This window comes from Pinus tabuliformis, chromosome 1_1 (genome assembly GCF_031772625.1).
Source record: "Pinus tabuliformis cultivar Carrire ecotype Pingquan chromosome 1_1, CPIR1, whole genome shotgun sequence".
Classification (NCBI taxonomy): Eukaryota; Viridiplantae; Streptophyta; class Pinopsida; order Pinales; family Pinaceae; genus Pinus; species Pinus tabuliformis.
In genome coordinates, this window is record NC_142297.1 from 393,032,011 (window position 1) to 393,050,774 (window position 18,764).

The 18,764-nt window shown below is 36.3% G+C and overlaps 1 protein-coding gene across 5 annotated transcripts in view; it reads right to left on the reverse strand.

The window, feature by feature from the left end:
* LOC149213278 (disease resistance protein Roq1-like) overlaps positions 1 to 18,334 on the reverse strand; it is a 206,425-nt gene extending 188,091 nt beyond the window's left edge. Inside the window, exons 1-7 of one of the 5 annotated variants that reach the window (XM_089391974.1) lie at positions 17,538 to 18,334; positions 16,146 to 17,430; positions 15,764 to 16,036; positions 13,879 to 15,620; positions 13,634 to 13,745; positions 13,186 to 13,466; positions 8,321 to 8,687 (exon numbers count right to left, since the gene is read on the reverse strand). In XM_089391974.1, coding sequence (XP_089248100.1) covers positions 14,247 to 15,620; positions 15,764 to 16,036; positions 16,146 to 17,430; positions 17,538 to 18,088 — 3,483 coding nt within the window. In that variant the 5' untranslated portion in view covers positions 18,089 to 18,334 and the 3' untranslated portion in view covers positions 8,321 to 8,687; positions 13,186 to 13,466; positions 13,634 to 13,745; positions 13,879 to 14,246. Of the gene's footprint in view, positions 1 to 8,320; positions 8,688 to 12,488; positions 13,467 to 13,536; positions 13,577 to 13,630; positions 13,746 to 13,878; positions 15,621 to 15,763; positions 16,037 to 16,145; positions 17,431 to 17,537 lie in introns of those variants that run through there. The other 4 variants (XM_089391975.1, XM_089391976.1, XM_089391973.1 and 1 more) reach the window with 4 other exon arrangements.
* Between the last annotated feature and the right edge of the window lie 430 nt (positions 18,335 to 18,764).

Consider the following 18,764-nt stretch of genomic DNA (forward strand, 5'->3'; position numbering starts at 1 on the left):
CCAGTCCAGCATCAGCGCAGCAAACACATTGAACTACACATGCACTTCATCAGAAAGCTCATTCATGACCATGTTCTTGAAGTGCAATATTGTCCAACAGATGATCAGGTTGCAGACATCTTCACAAAGGCTCTCACAGAGGCGAAGTTCACTAAACTTCGATATATGCTTGGAGTTCAGGAAGTTGTCACTAAGGGGGGATAGGCTCTAGTGCCTCCTTCCTTCTCCTATTGTGTCATATTTGTAAATCCTTCAATCCTATCCCAAGTTGTTCTTAAGGGGGGATGTTAGGATATTCCGACACATAGGATATAGTTAAGTTCAACTTGGTCTAGTATAGAGTTAGGTTAGAGTTAGGTAAAGTGTGTTTCTTTACCGTTGTACATTTTGTAACTTACAATCCGACGGTCACGATATGTAGTGATCCGACGGTTCACTCTCACCTCGGTATTACCGACACTTGATCCGTGGCTTGACACCCGATTGGTCCATGAGTTCTATTTAAAGCGCATGGAGGGTCATTGTTCGGGTAATCCGTGCATGAGAGAAGCTTATGTAAATTTTCATTCTTTGATTAATAAATTGTCTGTACCCACGTTGGGACAGGCCGTGGACTGTTTCCCTCCTTGCACTCTGAGGGTTTTAACCACGTCAAAAATACTGGTGTATTGATTTGAGATCTGGTTGTGAGCGGTGTCCTCTTGGTATTCTTTCTGAGGAACTTACCCTGTAAATTCCTACAGTAGTACCCTTCTAGCGTGTATATACTTGCCTATATTTGCTCAAAAAGATTGGTTTTGGTCCCTTAAGGTTGAATCATGACCCCTAGGCTCTAAATCAATGATTATGGAAGACTAAAGACTTCTTAAGACTTGTCTCTTTACCCATGCAAAACATTTCAGCGATTTGGGCTAATCGACGGATTTATGAAATAGATAATACAATGATGATTGGAACATCCAATGAACTTTGTTAATGGATCTAAACTCTTTGAAATGTAATGGTTGACATTTAGTTCATGATATTTATTTTATGCAATTAGAATAGATTTCTTTCCTTGTATTTTATTTCTTGCAATAGGTTAAAGTTTCCATTTCGATCATTTCATTTTCTGCAATTAGTTTAGGATTTGATTTCATTACATGCACTCCATTACATCATGACAGTGAAGGAAGGGCACATTTTATGCTGCAAATATAGTGCCAATACCTCTTAATTTTGTACGAACCCTGGGTTGATAATTAAAGTTGGTAATCTTGGGATTTGGAACATTCTTGTTGCAATATCGAGACTCATCCCTAGTTATAGTATATTATCGAGATATTGCATCTGATATGCTGGGAATGGCTAGAAACTCTTATGAAGTTCCCAAGACTTCAAATCTTGGTTTGCTATAATGGGCATGTTATTTGGCTAAAAGAGAATTATTAGTTGTTAAAGGAAGAACCATAAGGCTATGAAGGCGTTGATTTAGTGGAGTGTTGGATGGTAAATTTCCCATCATCCACTATAGAATATTCATGTCGCATCATGATGGGGATTCTAGGAGTCATTTGTGACAAGGGAGCACGGCTGATAGAGGGTGTGAGATAGGAAAACGCCTATCACTTGCCACATATATAATAATAATAATAATAATAATAATGTGGGAATAATTTGAAAATACACTTTTAAAAATGAATAAGATATATAAATATTTTTCTTAAGAATTCCTATTTTCTTGTGTGTCCTTGAGATTACTTGCTTTCTTTTAGCTTAGTATTTTAATTTTTGTGTTTACAGTTATTAGTGATGTTAAAGATTTTTATGTCATCAAAATAGTTTAGATTTAAGAATTGTGTTTTATAGTACCCATTAAATTTGTTGGTGGTTCATAAGAATGGTGTTTGACTAGACAAATTTTGAAAAGAAATTTAGAAGAAAGATAAAAAAAAATCTATAAAGATAGATATTGATATTTCTAATAGTCATATTTTTAATCTTTGGAAAATAAATATGAAAGATCCGGTTACTAAAAAAAATTGGGACTCATGTGGTCACTAGATTAATCAATATAAATGATGAAGAGTAAAATAAACTAAAAAAAGATCATGATTTTCATTTAATTTTGGATTTGTATACTTTTTATTCTCAATGGTTTTGAAGTCCTAGTAGATACCTAGATATGGGAGACACTAAATGTTTTTTAAGTTTCCAATGTCACTGGTCATTAAAATGTTGTTGAGAAGAATGTTTTCAACACTAGAAATTAAATAAGACACAATATGCATTATCAATTTAAATGGATTTCATGTTTTTATGAGACACTTAAATTCCATGGTAAGTCACTTCAATAGAAGGATCAATCTATGGCTTATTATGATAGGTTCATGGAAGAATTTGACAATAATTATTATGAATTTTAATGGGATGATTTCAAGATTGGAATCACTATGAGATAATTACGAAATGAGAAAATAAAGGCAACCATCAATAGGAGTGCCTTTACATTTATAGGTATTATTTACATGGAGTTTTCTATAGAAAGGAGAAAGATAATATTTCATCATATATTTAAGTTCAACCATAGATCATATAATAGGAAGAGGAAACAAACTTGGATGAAGTTCAAGGTTGTAGTTTGACATACTTGGATGGAGATGGACCTTCTCTCTCGAAGTGTCATCAATACAAATTTATTGCAAAAATTTATGGGAAACTAGTTATAAGGCACTTTACATCAAAATAACTGAAGGTTTTATCTCACCCTTATTTTACATTATATTTGAAAGTGGATGCTACATGCATTAGAAAAATCGTAGCCTATAAAATTTCACATCAACTCCCTATATTTGTCACTCACAAAGTGATCCTACAGGAATTGACATATCAAGTGACAACGAAACTTGGAGGCATGTTAGTCTGATCAAAGAAAGAACCATGGCCTACTTTCCCATTCTATGTGGGCACATACTATATAAATTGTTATAAAGAAGTAGAAGTTGAAGCCACTAATTTGGAATGCCTCAGATTTGGTGAGCTTAGATTCCACAATTATGATCCCAGGGGTATTGCAATGACTCACTGTAATAAATTAAAGTTTAAATGGCCATAAACATCAAGCATTGATGAAGAAGAAAAAATATCAAAAACTTATACAATGTTGTACTAGCTATAGATACACAGAAGGATAATGGCTCTAAACCTACAAATGGTGCCAAACTTTAGAACAAAGATTCATCCAAAGGTAAAGATGCCAGAGACAAGAAGGTTGCCCAAAACAGGGAAATAGAGAAAGAAGCAACCGAGAAATAAATGCAGAAGAAACTAAAAGCATAACAAAAGGCCAAAATGGATGAAGAGTAAAAGAAGAAATATGAAGGCGAAAAGAGGAAACAAGAAGAGGAAAAGAAGAAACAAGAGAAAGAAAGAGAAGATGCAAAGAAGCATGAAGAGTAAAGACATGCAAAAGAGAGAGTAAATAAATAGGCATAGGAGGATGCAAGGCAAAAAGAGAAAAGGGGGAAGAGCACTCAAGAAATCTCACCACCTATGGATGTTAATCCTTCAACACCAACCCTGGTATTCCTTATAGGAGGATATTTACTAATCAGGGAGATGTGTATCACCATTGGCGAGGAGAATCAAAACTTAGACCCATCAATCTTCAAATTTGACTCGGGTTCTAGAAAAATGTTCCAAGAGAGACGAAGGTACTTAGCCTGATAACTTGTAAAACTAATCTTAGTATCCACGGAACATAATATAGTGTCTAATACCATGAGTAATCCACTAGCGATTTCTCCAGCTGGAACGAACGTTCAACTACCACTGAAAGAAACACCGAGTAGTTGTTAGATAAGATCAAGGGATTAGAAAGGAACCTGATTAATGCACAAAAGGAGAATCTAAGGTTTCATAAAGAGAACCAAGCCTTGTTAGCCTCAGGCTCCCATGATAAAGACTATCAAGCAGCTGTTGGAAGTAATGCTTCCATGTCATGTGTAGTTTTCATTAGGAGTTACGAGGAGTCAGTGAAGAAGTTCTTATTTCCAATGTGTGAGTTGTAATGATGATCTGGTTGTGTCGAAGTCATTAATTTGTGTCTTATATATTTGTACTTGTGATGATCAATAAAAGTATCAAGTGAGATTTTTGTTGTGTGCAATCACTCTTTGCTCTCTCTTCTATTTTTCTAATAGCAGCAAAGTTGAAGGAAAAAAAGCATTGGAAAATATCACGAATCAGTGTTGAAGGGAATTTTCCACTCTTTAGAAGGTAGCTTCTACAGTTATGGCCATTAAAAATGCAATCAAGACAAAAGGTATGTTGTTGAAAGAAGCCTCAATAGCTATAGACATAATGTATGGATGGAACACAAAACATCTGACTACACTAGAAAAATTACCAAGGAGAGATGAGATAGGAAGAGAGAGGGATACAATGGAAATTAGATTAACATTTAAGTCCAAGAGAAGCTTGGAAAGGGTGTAATCAAAACTCTAAATATTTATTAGTAGCTTCATAGCATGTTAGAAATTTTGATCAAATCCTACAAGATAATTCCCATTGGAGCACACGGAGAAATAAGCTTAGAACATAAGTTACGGAAGGAAATAGAAGAAATGATAGAAGCACACAAATTGGCCATAACTCAGAGGGACATGAAGCCTACTCAAGCGACACTGGAACAACACTTGGTAGAACCAACAACAGTACATGCGATGCTCTCTACTCTGTTCCACTTAATGCAATCAAATATAAAGAGGATATTGCCCCGTACTTTTGAATGTGAAATCACCAATGAGAGACTGGTGTTAGGGAAAGTCTTGTCTCTAGCTATTGGCTACAAGGCATGGCAGGCTTACCTAACATAGGAATTACAAGTTCAAACCCTTTCCTTGACTATTTTGGAATTAGTGCCATAAAAGATGTTTAATTTTATTATTTTGAATTTCATGTAATTATGTAAAAGAAAATAGAATTAGAAAATAAAGTAAAATAGAAATTAAACATGAGGATAAATGGAGTCATGGAAGGTGAAGAGTCACATAATATGAAGAGTCATCTCACTTTGTATAAATATACCCTCATTACTAGTTAGAAGGGACTTTTAGTTTTGGGCTCCTTGTAGCACTTTTAACTTTGAAAGGGGAAAACTTATAGATTTATTTGAAGATCGAGTGGTAGATTTGCATTCCCACTATTGTGTCTCGTGGATATATTGTGTTATTGTACATGGGATATTTCAGTGTCAATGTTGAAAAGCTCTTTTGGGCTGAGATAAGCATTCCTTTCACGCGTTATTGAACACTTATAAAACTATTATTTGTTTTTTTTAACGGTATGTGATTGTTGTTCATATGGTTAAAATTAATGAACTATTTTGTTAATTAAAAACTTATATCTTCCCTAGAATTGTTTGCTTTATACATTTTTTCACGATGGTTATTAGTTTCAAACTATTTTACAATTGGTATCTAGTACACTTCAATATTCATTCATCTTAATTAAAGTTTGATAAAATTATTCCTTTGAGATTCATGACTATATACCAATTCGCTGCAATATCCTTTGTCTCTTACTTAATGTATTTCCACAAGTTATTCTAACTTGTATCTTGCAGGGAGTCTTATATGGATTTCGCTTTCCCTTGTTCACTTCGTCCAAAATCTTATTTTCACCAAATAGGATCAGGCGATCGGGCCAACATTCTGGGTGGAACTCCTATTCCAAACATTGTGAGTACTAATTAGGACTTCATACTGAGGAGACCCCCTTAACCATTGATAGTGCATTTCACCTGATCAACCATACACTAGTCATCATGGGTGTAGGAAATCTATACTTAAGCACAATAATTTCAGGTCTCATGTCCAATCCTTGATGTTTTGTTGTCAACAACATTTGATTCTCTAATGCACGAACTTTATCAGGTATATACACAACTTGTGCTCAAATAAGAGCATGAAAGTAAACTTTTCTTTTATAATCATGATAGTCTTTAGCATAAAACCACAAAACAAGATTTCAATTAATATTGTTTCATATTATTTTTATCTCAAAGCTTCAACTTCTTTTTAAATGGATATAATGCTAATTATATTCAATTTCATTTTTATTGTTAAGATAAAAATAAAAATCGAAGGACACTTTCAAATTATTATCAAAATAATGGAGAAATGATCCCATGGAATGTATATTTCAATTACAAAAAATTTATGTAGCATTATGTGAAAGAATCATTGCATTAAATACAATAGGCAAATATTCCTAAATTCAATAGATTAGGGGCTTGGAGAGTCTCCAAGAGCAAATGAGTCGCATGCAAAACGTTCCACATTGTCTCCCCATCCTTTTTCCAATCCCATTTCTTGTAATTTGTCCACACCATAGTTAAGTAAATATTAGTCAAGTAAATACCAAACACATTAGTGTCGAGCAAGACCAAACAAAGGCATTGGCATTTGTATTTCTCCCCTATAATATTTGAAAATTCTTTTGAATGTATTCATTCAACTTGAAGTACACACTGCTATAGCAAGGTATCAATCAAGTAGACATCTAGAAAAATGTGGAAAGATGTATTCACACTTATATAAGGAAGTGCATGTAAGTAATCCAAAATCCTTAAAATATCACTGGTTTTCTTTCTATAATATCATGAATAGAAAAAGAACATATTTGTCATGGAACAAGTCATGAAAATTTCTTGTATTAAAACTTTGTATATGGTGTATTATTGGGAAACTTTTTAAGATGTTCCTTTACCTTTCCCAGGTTGAGCATAGCTTGGGAAAAGTCTATATTTTCTCATTTAGCGTCCGCTTCTGAAAGTTAAAATGGTACATATTATACTTGTCCAATTCTCAACATACTACAAATGAAATATTGAAAAGAGCCCAAAACCAAGGGAAAATCATTTTCTAACAAAATCAAAACAAATAATATTCTAACATAATTTCACATCTCGTAAGTTACTATGCTATGAGCTTAAGTTGCAAGGATGATTCTTTGAATTTTATCCCACCTTGAAGAACACACATTTAACAAGATATTCATATATTTACTATGATGCTAAATTGCCTATTTTCGGAAAAAATTCAAGTATAAACACACATTAAAATTAAAAAAAAAAATCAGCAATGTAACGTAGGAGGGGAACCATCTTAGCAATTACCTTTCTTCTGTTTAATTTGATTTAGCCTGAGTTTGGAGAAATTAAATATATTGTTTTTTTATAAATAACAAATAAAATTCTAAACAAAAGATGAGGCAACCTTGTTAATTTTTAATCAATTCTTATTCTATATCTCTAGAATAGTTAGACCAACCTTCTTGGCTCTTTGCTTTGGATGCGTTTTGTATAGAATACATTGGTATTAAAATATCAACCACAATGATACAATGTCTAAACAATGAAAGAAAATGACATGGCCTCTATAGTTGTGTGCTCAAAGGAAATCCAGCAAAGATGTATGCATTCTCTATCATGGAATAATCTTGAGGAAAAATGCCAATTGAGAAATTGAACTCCACTACCAATGGAAGATGGTCGTGTTGGGTTAGGAAAGGATGCATTGAAGTGCTCAAGTTCCAGCTCCAATATGTAGTTATCTTTCACACTACAAAATACAAAACCATGTGATTTTATTATCCAAGCAAAAAGAGGAGGGAGTCTGGATTTGTGCACTTATGACAGTGTGTAGAAAATATATAAGATAGTGACATATATTTGGAATTGTAATTTATAACCTTTATATACATGCACCCAAAGTGGAAATTAGTGCAGTTTCAAGTATCTAGTGACAAGGTTTATTATTTTCTTTATTTAGTAGTGCAGAAAAGAAATCAAGGAAATTAAGAAAAAAAAGATACATAAAAAGAGAGTAGAGTGGATCTTCAATCTTCAAAAAATAATTTTGAAATTCATAGAAATAATCTAGTTATGAGATGCAATATATGATTTACAACATCCACCTTTACATCATTTTCATTTAAGGTACTCCTTCATCCACAATGTGTTCCTAGAATTCCAAATATTTAGGTATAGAAAATTGTTCAACAGCAAGTTCATCAACAATGACACAGGCATAATCCCACACATCTGGTGTCAATCCTACTGCAAAAGCAACCCATGGTGGAAGAACAATGGCCTCCTATAGCATATGTCATATTGACATGAGCAACAAATAATTACAAATACATTTTGTGACAAGTACAACTACATTGATATTGAAATCTACTGTTCAAGGAATGTAATAATATTGTATGTCTTTTAAGAAATGGAAAAACCCATGGTGGAAGAACAATGGCTTCCTATAACATACTTAAAACCCATGGTGGAAGAACACTGGCTTCCTATAAAATATGCCATATTGACATGAGCAACAAATAACTACAAATTCATTTTGTGACAAGTACAACTACATTGATATTAAAATCTACTATTCAAAGAATATAATAATGTTGTATGTCTTTTAAAGAATGGAAAAAGTTGGAAATTCATTTTGTGACAAGTACAACTATATTGATATTGAAATCTACCGTTCAAACGATATAATAATGTTATGTCTGTTAAACAATAGAAAAAGTTGGAAAAAGTTTGACTATACCTCTGGGGACCTTAACACATCTTCTAATAGCCCATCTTGAAACTTTTGAAGAGGCTGGAAAATCTTCTTCCCTTGCCTTGAGTATCTATGACACTAAACAAAAATGCCATTTAACCTTTCATAAGTTCCCTTATGGAGAGGAAAGGCAAGACATACCGGGCCCCACCCAGCATATGCACTAGTCCTTTCTCAAATAACTTAAAAAATGAAGAAACATAGCAAAGAAATTTAGTTTTCCAATACATTTTCACCATTTTGAAATTTACAACACTAAATGAACGACGTGATAAGTAAACAGTGTTCTTTTCAGTTTTTCTATTATCTTGGGTAGACAGTAGATGTTACGTGTATGGAAATGTTTGTCCACAATTTGAAATTAAGGAGGAAAAAACTGAAAGATAGTCCTGGTAAGCCTATTGTAAATAACCAATATAAAAAAGATGTTATTCTTTTAATTTTGCAACAGCCCTTAAAACAATCGCTCCTAATAGGTTTTCAAAATGCACATTTAAATGTCTACATAGCCTCCATTATGACGTTACTCAAAGTCTACGTAAGTTCCTGCTACAAATCCATATATCCATAATTATCTAATATGAAAGTAAAATGCATATTTAACTAATGGCTGCAATTCATTAAGTTCCTGCTACAAATCCATATATCCATAATTATCTAATATGAAACTAAAATGAATATTTAACTGATGGTTGCAATTCATTATTTTCCAGCTAAATTCCAAATTTACCACCAAAAGCGGAGAGATACATTCTTATCTGAAATTCTCAAAATATGTCTACATAGTGTGTCTTTGAGTGCTAAAAAAATCATGTGTGTGTCTTTGAGTGCTAAAAAAATCATGTGGTTTGAGGCAAAACCAGAGCATCTATTTCCCAAAATATGTCTACATAGTGTTGTGTCGAGTGTCAGAATAAAAACAGACCAAATATTGCCCAAAATGTCTACATAATGCTATTAGCCTAAAGAGTCATATTTTTTTGTCTTGATTTTATCTTAAAAATCATTTGCCTTATGGACCTAAAGACTACATCTCATTCTTATTTCTGTGTAACATAGATACCAATCTCGTTCCAAGTGATATCCCTAGCATTGACCATGGTAATTATTAAATTAAATGGTAAAAATAAAAGTAACTTGTCTCACAGATCTGATTCTTATTTCTGTGTAACATAGATATCACTCTCGTTCCAACTTCCAAGTGATATCCCTAGCATTGACATGATAATTATTAAATTAAATGGTAAAAAGAAAAGTAACTACATATAAACAAGTTGACCTAATTACTTCTCGAATACTGCTGCGTTAAAGCCCTTTAAATGGGTGTTAGATGAAGATGTTTCTACTCCACATATATTGTCGTAGATAACCATGTTACCACCCTCATCTTGCAAATATTGCCAATTCAGACGTGAACTCTCTGAGTTATAACGGGAGATCAAGAACTTATGGCCATCCAGGGAAGAAAAATCTGACACTTAATTTAACGATAAACTGTTAAAAGGAATATTTGGATAAGGTTGGATGAAGTTCAGATTAATCCACAAAACTCATCTAAATAGAAACTTTGGAATCATTAATCCATCTCCTACGAGGACAATATGAAAAATGCAATTTTCTGACCCAATATCATGCTTCTCCCTTGGAAAATCACTTACAGAGTTGTCCATCCCATCAATCTGGACAAAATAAAGAACTTGCAAACCCACTAAGTACAGAAATGCCCATAGTTACATGGGTACCACTCCTAGGAATTGCAAGGCACGTACCTTAAGCTCCCCCGCTCCTGGGAGCTTGGGAGTTGATCGGAAATGCTCCAAAATCGCAGGGAGCTTTAACCGGTACTTTGAAGCTTTTTGGGAGCTTCACTACAACACGTTTTGGGAGCTTCACTGCAATGAATAAGTGAAAATTTAGGTGTATTTGATGATTCAAGCTTGGGTGCTGCTTAAACTGATGGCACTGTGCGAAGGGAAGGGTATGCCATTGGGTTTAGATTTGGATATGGGTGTGGAACTAAGAGAAACAACCAGTTTATGGAAAGCCCCTCTATCCAAATGAAGATGAGGTGCTTGGCCAATCATGATCTTTGTCATTGGAAAGCTATTCATTCTCCTCATATATGTGGATGGCGGATGGATATAAAAAATTTTGGGAAGATTGTTGGCCACGGGCAAAACCATCATTATCGGCACTAAATGGACAAAAGATGGAATACTAAAGAAAAAAAAAAAGTTGAAATTATGAAACATAAATATTATTAAAAAAAAAATCATATTTATTTAAATATAAAATATATATTAACTTGGAAATTTATAATTTTACTATACAAACCCTTTTTAAAATAATGTTGAATTTAAACTCTATTGTTTTAATTTTTTAATTACTATTAATATATATTTTATGTTTTCTTATCTCTATTATAAATAGATGTAATATATATAATATTGGTGAGGTTACATCAACCGTGAAGAATTGAACCAGTAACTTAACATATAGTGCTGCATGAAATCACTTGAGTCATAACAACTTTTTTTCTGGTTTGAAAATTCTGCATGTTTTTTTGCTAGGAAAGAATTTGATTGAGAAATCGTTAATAAATTAATATTTTAATTTTTTTTGTTTTACATATTTTTTAGCAAATGGAATTTGATTGGCAATTTTAGATAAAAATAAATTAATTATTATATTTTTATTTTTAATATATTATATTAATGCCGTTCCCAATTTGACTTTTCCTATAAATTTGAACAATACTTCTAACCATACCAGATACTCATTCCCGCCCATCGAAAATACCCGCGTACCAGAAACTTGTGCAACATGAGGAATACCCATACACCTTACGCCCCTTAGCACCCCTTAGCAACCTTTTTGGGGCTCCAACTCTTAATACACGAGCTACAGTGTACAAAGTTAAATTAATGCAGACACTTGTAAATATACATTTTGATAACATAATCCACCAGGGAAATAAAAGGGCAATTACCCGGAAAGCAGAGAAAGTATTTCATTCTGGTGCTCAGAGAGCATGTCTTAAACACTCTCTGGAGAGCCCAGAGCACGGGTCAGCGTTTTAGCCACCATTCAATACCACAAAAGTGTTATTTGCTCTTAGTTACTAGCCTTATCAGACTTTCGACAAATCCTCTGATAACAGAATTCAATTCTAGGCACATCGGAATAATAATATAGATGTAAAGCAGAGAGCTTCTAGAGAGTTTGAGAGTTTGACAAATGATAACAGAATTCAAGTCTATGCACACTAGTATAACATAGATATTTAGAAGCCAAGAACTTCCAGAGAATTTGAAAAATTAACAGTGACATAGAATCCTTCTATGGAAACAAAAGCCCCGCATTGCAGGTAACGAAAACAGGTCAAGGAAGAAGCGTGGAAGAACAGGATACGGGCAGGGGCATTTATACCGACCGAGTAGATGACCCATACATTGTAGCCTGTAGGTAAATTAACTTAGATTATAAGAAAGCACAAACAAAAACCAGAAGAGAGATCAGGGAAGGAAATCTTGATATTATCAAAAGCGGGTTACCATACAAAGGGTGTTGTTCCTCTCAGTTCCTGGATTTCTCTACATTTTTCATTAGCTCTCCCCTCACCTGAGGGTGGAAGTTCCTTATATGTAACTGTAAACCCTGGATTTTCAAAGGTAATTCTGCAACACTGCATTGTTTTTTTACTAATTTTTTACTAAGTTACATATATATGGGACATAAATCACTTACTTCGACACTTCTATATCATGACTACAACTTATATCACACTTCTATATTATCATGACTACAACTTATATCACACTTCTATATCATGACTACAACTCATATCTATATAGTAAACAGCAACTTCTAAATTAACTCTGGGAACTCACAAAAACATATGGAAATATTACTTCCGACGAATTTGTGAAATAATTCATTGTCAGATTAGAAGGGGTAAAATGTTCTGCTTAATCTAGTAATATTTCATTGTTTCTGTTAAGTTTTCAAAAGACGGGCCATTTTTCGCTGGCGTAAGCTGAAGTCCAAATGGATCATCACATTGAAATATTGGACTCAAAAGATCGTTGAAGGAAAGTGAGCTTTTTGGAACAACAAAACACAACATCGCTAAACGCTGCGGGAATGTGAGGTTTCTCAAAACTCTAAAAAAAATACCGCCATTCTTTGCTCGGGAAACAATTCAAGTGCAACACAACTTGTTGGGAAAAACTTCTTGTATTATGATTGGAATCCTGATTAGTTGTTTACATATATCCTGTAACCATTGTTCTGTTGTCCAAATCAAACAAAAATCCAAGATAAATGAAAGCGGGAAGAATTAATGGTAAGCCACGTATAGTTTGTTATATTTGGTTGTGTACTAGTCAGATCCATGAGGGACAACAACCAAGACTAGGATGCATGTAATGGAAGGGATGTGGAAATAAACTAATTTACAAAATAACATTAGCTTGTTAATATAACATGTAATTTGTAGCCTATTTTATAGCACTGGTGCTGAGATTCCCTCTGATCTGAGTAGATAACTCAACTGGAGAGTTGGAAGAGCACTTACAAGAGAATGAGCTGAAATTGCTAAAACAATAGATGCAGGGGAGGGCCCTCAAGTCGTTTTCTTCCAATGCAGCGGTGAGCGCTTGCGTCGTCTGTTTGTTCGAAAATGGATGCAGAGGATAGGGAACAGTCTCCCGCGCGGAATGCCATCATTTATGCGTGCCTGGCCTTATTAATGTTTGTCCACGGCCCCTGCGCCTACTTGCCAGTTAGACGGAGTTTGGAAAAGGGCTTCAACATGTAGAGCAATTTGCACTGATCGTTGGCATAGAACCATGTAATCTGTACGATAAGATGTTATTGAGAGGTTACATATTTATGATGAAAACATGAACATAAGAGTTCCTAAAGATGAGCAATTTGCATTGATCGTTGGCATAGAACCATGTAATCTGTAAAAACAGGAACATAAGAGTTCCCAAAGATGACGCAAGCAAAGAGACTACTACCTCATCACAAATGGGTCCTATTCAGCCCAGCACGGGTGAGACTCCCCTTCTTTCCAATATATGCGATAGTATTTGCTGTTGAGGCTCTAGAAATTACGAGAAATGTAATCACCTGCAACAGCATAATGAACCAACCAGTATAACGTAGATGAGCATGGATTTATAATAAAATGAATGCAGAATATAGAAATACAAATAGTGCGTAAATATAAGGAGAGCGATACCAAATCAAAGAAGAAAAGCACCTTATAAAGCAGCAACTCCATTTGCCACGACCTGGTCGACTTGCAATTGCAGAACGTATCAGCGGAAGCAGCGAGAATGACGAACATACAAAACTTTCTCTGCATCACGGAGACGCCTGGAAGAACATGGAGGACAGGTAGTTCGCTACAACGACGGTTGACAAACTTACAAGGGAAATGTTGCAGATTGCGTTTGGGTTTGGAGAGACAACGAAAGAGCCAGAGAGAACTCCCCTTAAAAAAACGCCTTCAGCATAAAAATCAACGACACGAACATGTACTCAATCAACTGTAAATATACCCAATTGAGGATAGTCTTATGACCGCCTCTTCTGTTTTGTTTTTCAATCGTCTGCGCCGCTGATCCACTATTCCCAGACTGGACACTGTAATTTGGGACATCCAGACATTCCAATATTCTCCAGCCACGTACAATGTTCAATAGATTCCACCTCCTCTAACTCGCAGCACCCAGAGACACGTAGCGTGCGAAGCTGTGCACATTGCAATAAGCCCCGTATTCTCTTGAGCTTCCAACAGGCGCTTGCCCACAATTCCTTCAAAGACACCAATGTCTCCATACTTGGCAGCTCATGTAACTCACAGCACCCAGCAACATTTAACGACCGAAGCTTTGTCGCCTTCTCCAACCCCCGTATGGTCTTCAATTTCATACAATATTGTACCGACAACACCTCCAAAGATACCAACGTGTCCATTCTTGGCAGTTCTTCCAACTCAAAGCACCAATCAACTTTTAACAGTTGAAGGTTTGTAGCCTTCTCTAAACCCCGTATGCTCTTCAATTTTTTGCATTTTTCTGCCCGCAACACCTCCAAAAATACCAATGTGTCCATTCTGGGCAGTTCTTCCAACTTAAAGCACCAACTAACATCTAACAGTTGAAGGTTTGTCGCCTGCTCCAACCCCCGTATGTTCTTCAGCTTCACACATCTCTCTGCCCGCAACTCCTTCAAAGATACCAAATTTTCCATAGTCGGCAACTCTTTTAACTCAGAGCACCCCTCAACATCTAACGAGCGAAGCTTTGTTGCCTCCTCCAACCCCCTTAGGCTCTTTAATGTTCTACAAAATTTTGCTGACAATACCTCTAGAGATACCATTTTTTGCATACTTGGTAGTTCTTCTAGCTCAAAGCACGCATCAACATGCAACTCTCGAAGCTTTGTCGCTTGTAACAACCCCCGTATATTCTTCAGCGGCACACATTTGCTTGCCTGCAACGCCTCCAAACATACCATTGTTTCCATGTTTGGAGGTTCTTCTAACTCATAGCATTCACTAACGTCCAAGTGTCGAAGGTTTGTCGGCTTCTCGGACCCAAGCTCTTCTAACTCAAGGCAGTCACTAACGTCTAACTGTCGATGTGTTGTCGGATTATTGGACCCCGTTAAGCTCTTCAACTTCCTACATCCCACTGCGTGCAACTCTTCCAAAGCTGTCATTGTTTCCATAGAAAGCACTTCAAACTCATAGCACCAACTAACTTCTAATTTTCGAAGCCTTGTCAGCTTCTCTGATCCCTGTAAGACCTTCAACTTCTTACATCCCGCTGTGCGCAACTCCTCCAAAAATGCCAATGTTTGCAGACCTGACAGCTGTTCTAAACTAGAGCACCCACTAACATCTAATTGACGAAGCTTTCTCAGCTGGGCCAACCCCGGTATGCTCTTCAACTGCATACATTCATCCACTAGCAACTCCTCCAAATATACAGGCAACTGCAAAAGAGCATGCTAAATTTTTACGTGTTTCAATTAAAAGAAAGATATTTATATATTAATCTGTCATGATTCTCATCTACAAAACTTTTCTGGTGATAATAGCCACTAAACACAAGTTTACACAACAAATCTCAATGTACCTGTGATTCGTCTTGCCACAATGTTTCTAATTTGTCCCCAGACACATTAAGAACCCTTAAGTTCTTCATTGGAACCCAGGTAGGGAGGCAAGAGTATGGACAATCTTTCCAGCGGAGCCATGTGAGATTTGGTGACTTTACCCTCTTCAAAATGCGTTCCAATAGAGAACCTTCAGTGTCAACCAGTTGTAACCTCCTCATCTGAATACCCTCAAATTCTTCATTGTGAAGAGAATCCCTTTCAACCATTCTAATTCCCCGCACGATTATTTCCTGTCCATTATCAAAAAAATGATATTTATTAAATGAATGTTTATTCTTGCAAAATAAAGAAGAACTTACTGAATAAAATATAAAAGTCTAAATGAGATTGACTACCCACAGATGATTGGTGCAACAAATTATCAACGGCGCTCTTATTCCAATGCCAAAGGCGACGCGGCAACAAAGACAAGGCAATATGTCTTCCCATGTCTCTCAGGTGGTCATGCATATGTATCTTCAGGCGATGCAACCCAACCACCCTACGTGGATTGCAGACTTCAACAGCAGTCTGGAATCCGAGGGATACGGACGCGGTCCGGGATCCTACGGACATGGGCCGTCGACGTAAGGATACCCACATCCGTGGGGGATTCGGAGCTGGGGGCCCGACCAGACCTGCTCCAATCCAACTGTTCGTTAGCACTACTTCCACTACTTCGACCAGACATTTGTTCTGTAGATTTTGCAACCCCAAGCAGCCATCCCAATCTGACACGTTCCATATTGTGATGGCCGTATCCCTATTTTCTCCATTGAAAAAGCAAGCTACGTCTAAAAAGATTTGTTTTTCCACTTCATCCAAGGCATCGTAACTAATGCGAAGCCTTTCTTCTATATTTTTTGGAAGTATATTTTCAAGTTTCTTCAATTGCATTTCCCAATAAGACCTCTGGTTCTTTCCAGCCAGAAGCGCCCCGAATACTTTTAGAGATAACGGCAACCCATCACAGGCATTTACGAACTTGACCGCCAAATCTTCAAACTGTGGGTGTGGATAGGGCTGGCCCAAGGCATGACAGCAGAAGAGCTCTAGAGAGTGTTGTTTATTAAGCCCCTTTTGCTTATAAATTGACGATTCTTCTATTCCTGATCCTGTGAGAACATCCTTATCTCGAGTTGTAATCAATATTAAGCTATTTGGGTGGATACAAGTTCGATTTGGCACAAGTGCATCAACCTGATCCACGGTATCTACATCATCTAAAACTAATAAAATCTGGTGAGAGGAGAGATGCTTTTTAAGCATTTCTATGCCTTCATCCTTATTACCTACTTGCAGACCTGAACCAATCAAGCTACTAAGAAGTTTGCTCTGCAACATGGTTAAAGAACCTTTCCCTACATTTTCTCTTACATCATCTAAAAAGCAACCTCTGTTGTAATGTGAACTCTTCCCATTGAAGAGTTCTTTGGCCAGGGTTGTCTTTCCAACACCACCCAACCCAACAATCCCTACGACCTGAGGTTTACTTTCACCATGTTGATGCAGAGATAACACTTTATTTTCAAAATCTCTCACCTTTACATCCAAACCTGTTGGATACTTGGCTACATTCAATGGTGTTCTCTTAACCTTTCTCATCACGCGCTCAACAACCTTTTCGAGCAAGGCCCCCTCATCACTGGTTATTCACAAGAAAATAGAAATAACTAATGAGTAACACACGTGCAGATCTATGTACAACTTATGCTAATACCAATTTACGGAGAGGGATATCTGGATGCTTACCTGTTAAACGACTCTAGCTCGAAGCCGCTTATCTGAGAAACAGTAGAAAGAGCATTTCTCCACTGCTCAATAGTGGCTGAGTCGTGTCTTGGCTTCTTTTGATTAGATTGGGGATCGTGAGTCGTCTTCTTTTCAAGATTCTGCAGGGCTTGAGCATACACTCCATCTTTGTCCGTGGTCCAACGAAGTTCACTAGGTTTCACGTGGTAGAACACTGGAATTATTGTACCCTGTGACTCCAACATCGTTAAGAGTTCATTTAGACACCACGTTGATTCAGCATATCTGACAGAAAATATGGCCACGTGCACAGAGGCTGTTCGAATGGCCCCTTCTATTTGAGAGTTAAAATACTCTCCTTGCAGCAATTCCTCTCGATCCAGAAAGACCATCAATCCGAATGAATTAAGCCGATGGTACAGATGACTGGCGAAGGTGTTTTTGACATCGGGACCCCTGTGATTTATAAAGACATCAAAGGGGGAATTGCTGGTGCTGTTAGGATTAACGGAGGTGGAGGTGGATGCAGCGGTGGAGGAGGATGCAGCCATTTCCAGTTTGGAAAATAGACACAGAAATGGGAGAGATGTGAAGGATGGCGATGAGTAAGACTCAGTCTGAGACTGAAAGGAAGCCGATGAGCTTGGAGTGTCTTAGGGCACGGAGAAATTGTGAAGAATTGCAATAGAAAACACGCTTTATGCAGAAATAGGTATATAGCACTACACTCCAGACCCTTCACTCCTCGCTTTTGCTTGTCTGAACGCGCGTTTTCAGAGTGGCCAAGAGCATCTCGGGTCAAAAAGAAATAGACCGACTCCTAAGAGGCTAACAGCTTTCGATGCACAAGCGTCCGGGGGATCAGTAACCACGTGCACAGCCGGCCCCGCTAAAAAGTAAAAAATTTGAAGGACACCATGTAAAGAGAGCACTAAAACATTGAGAGGACAGCACTCAAAATAGTCACGAATCACGAGTCACCACGTTAAAAGTTAAGCCATGCTGGAAACGAATAAATCACTGGATACCAGCCACACTACCGAAGTTAAATAATGTTTTTTTTCCACCTTTAAATTGCCATTCATACCCGGTACTTCAAAATATACTTTCGCCATTCATATCTCGTGCTTTAAAATGGTACTATAAAGTTAGATAATTTGTTTGCTTTAGAAGGTGTATTTTTAGTTAATATGCACAGATCGTTTGAATTTAAAAATAATTAATCCT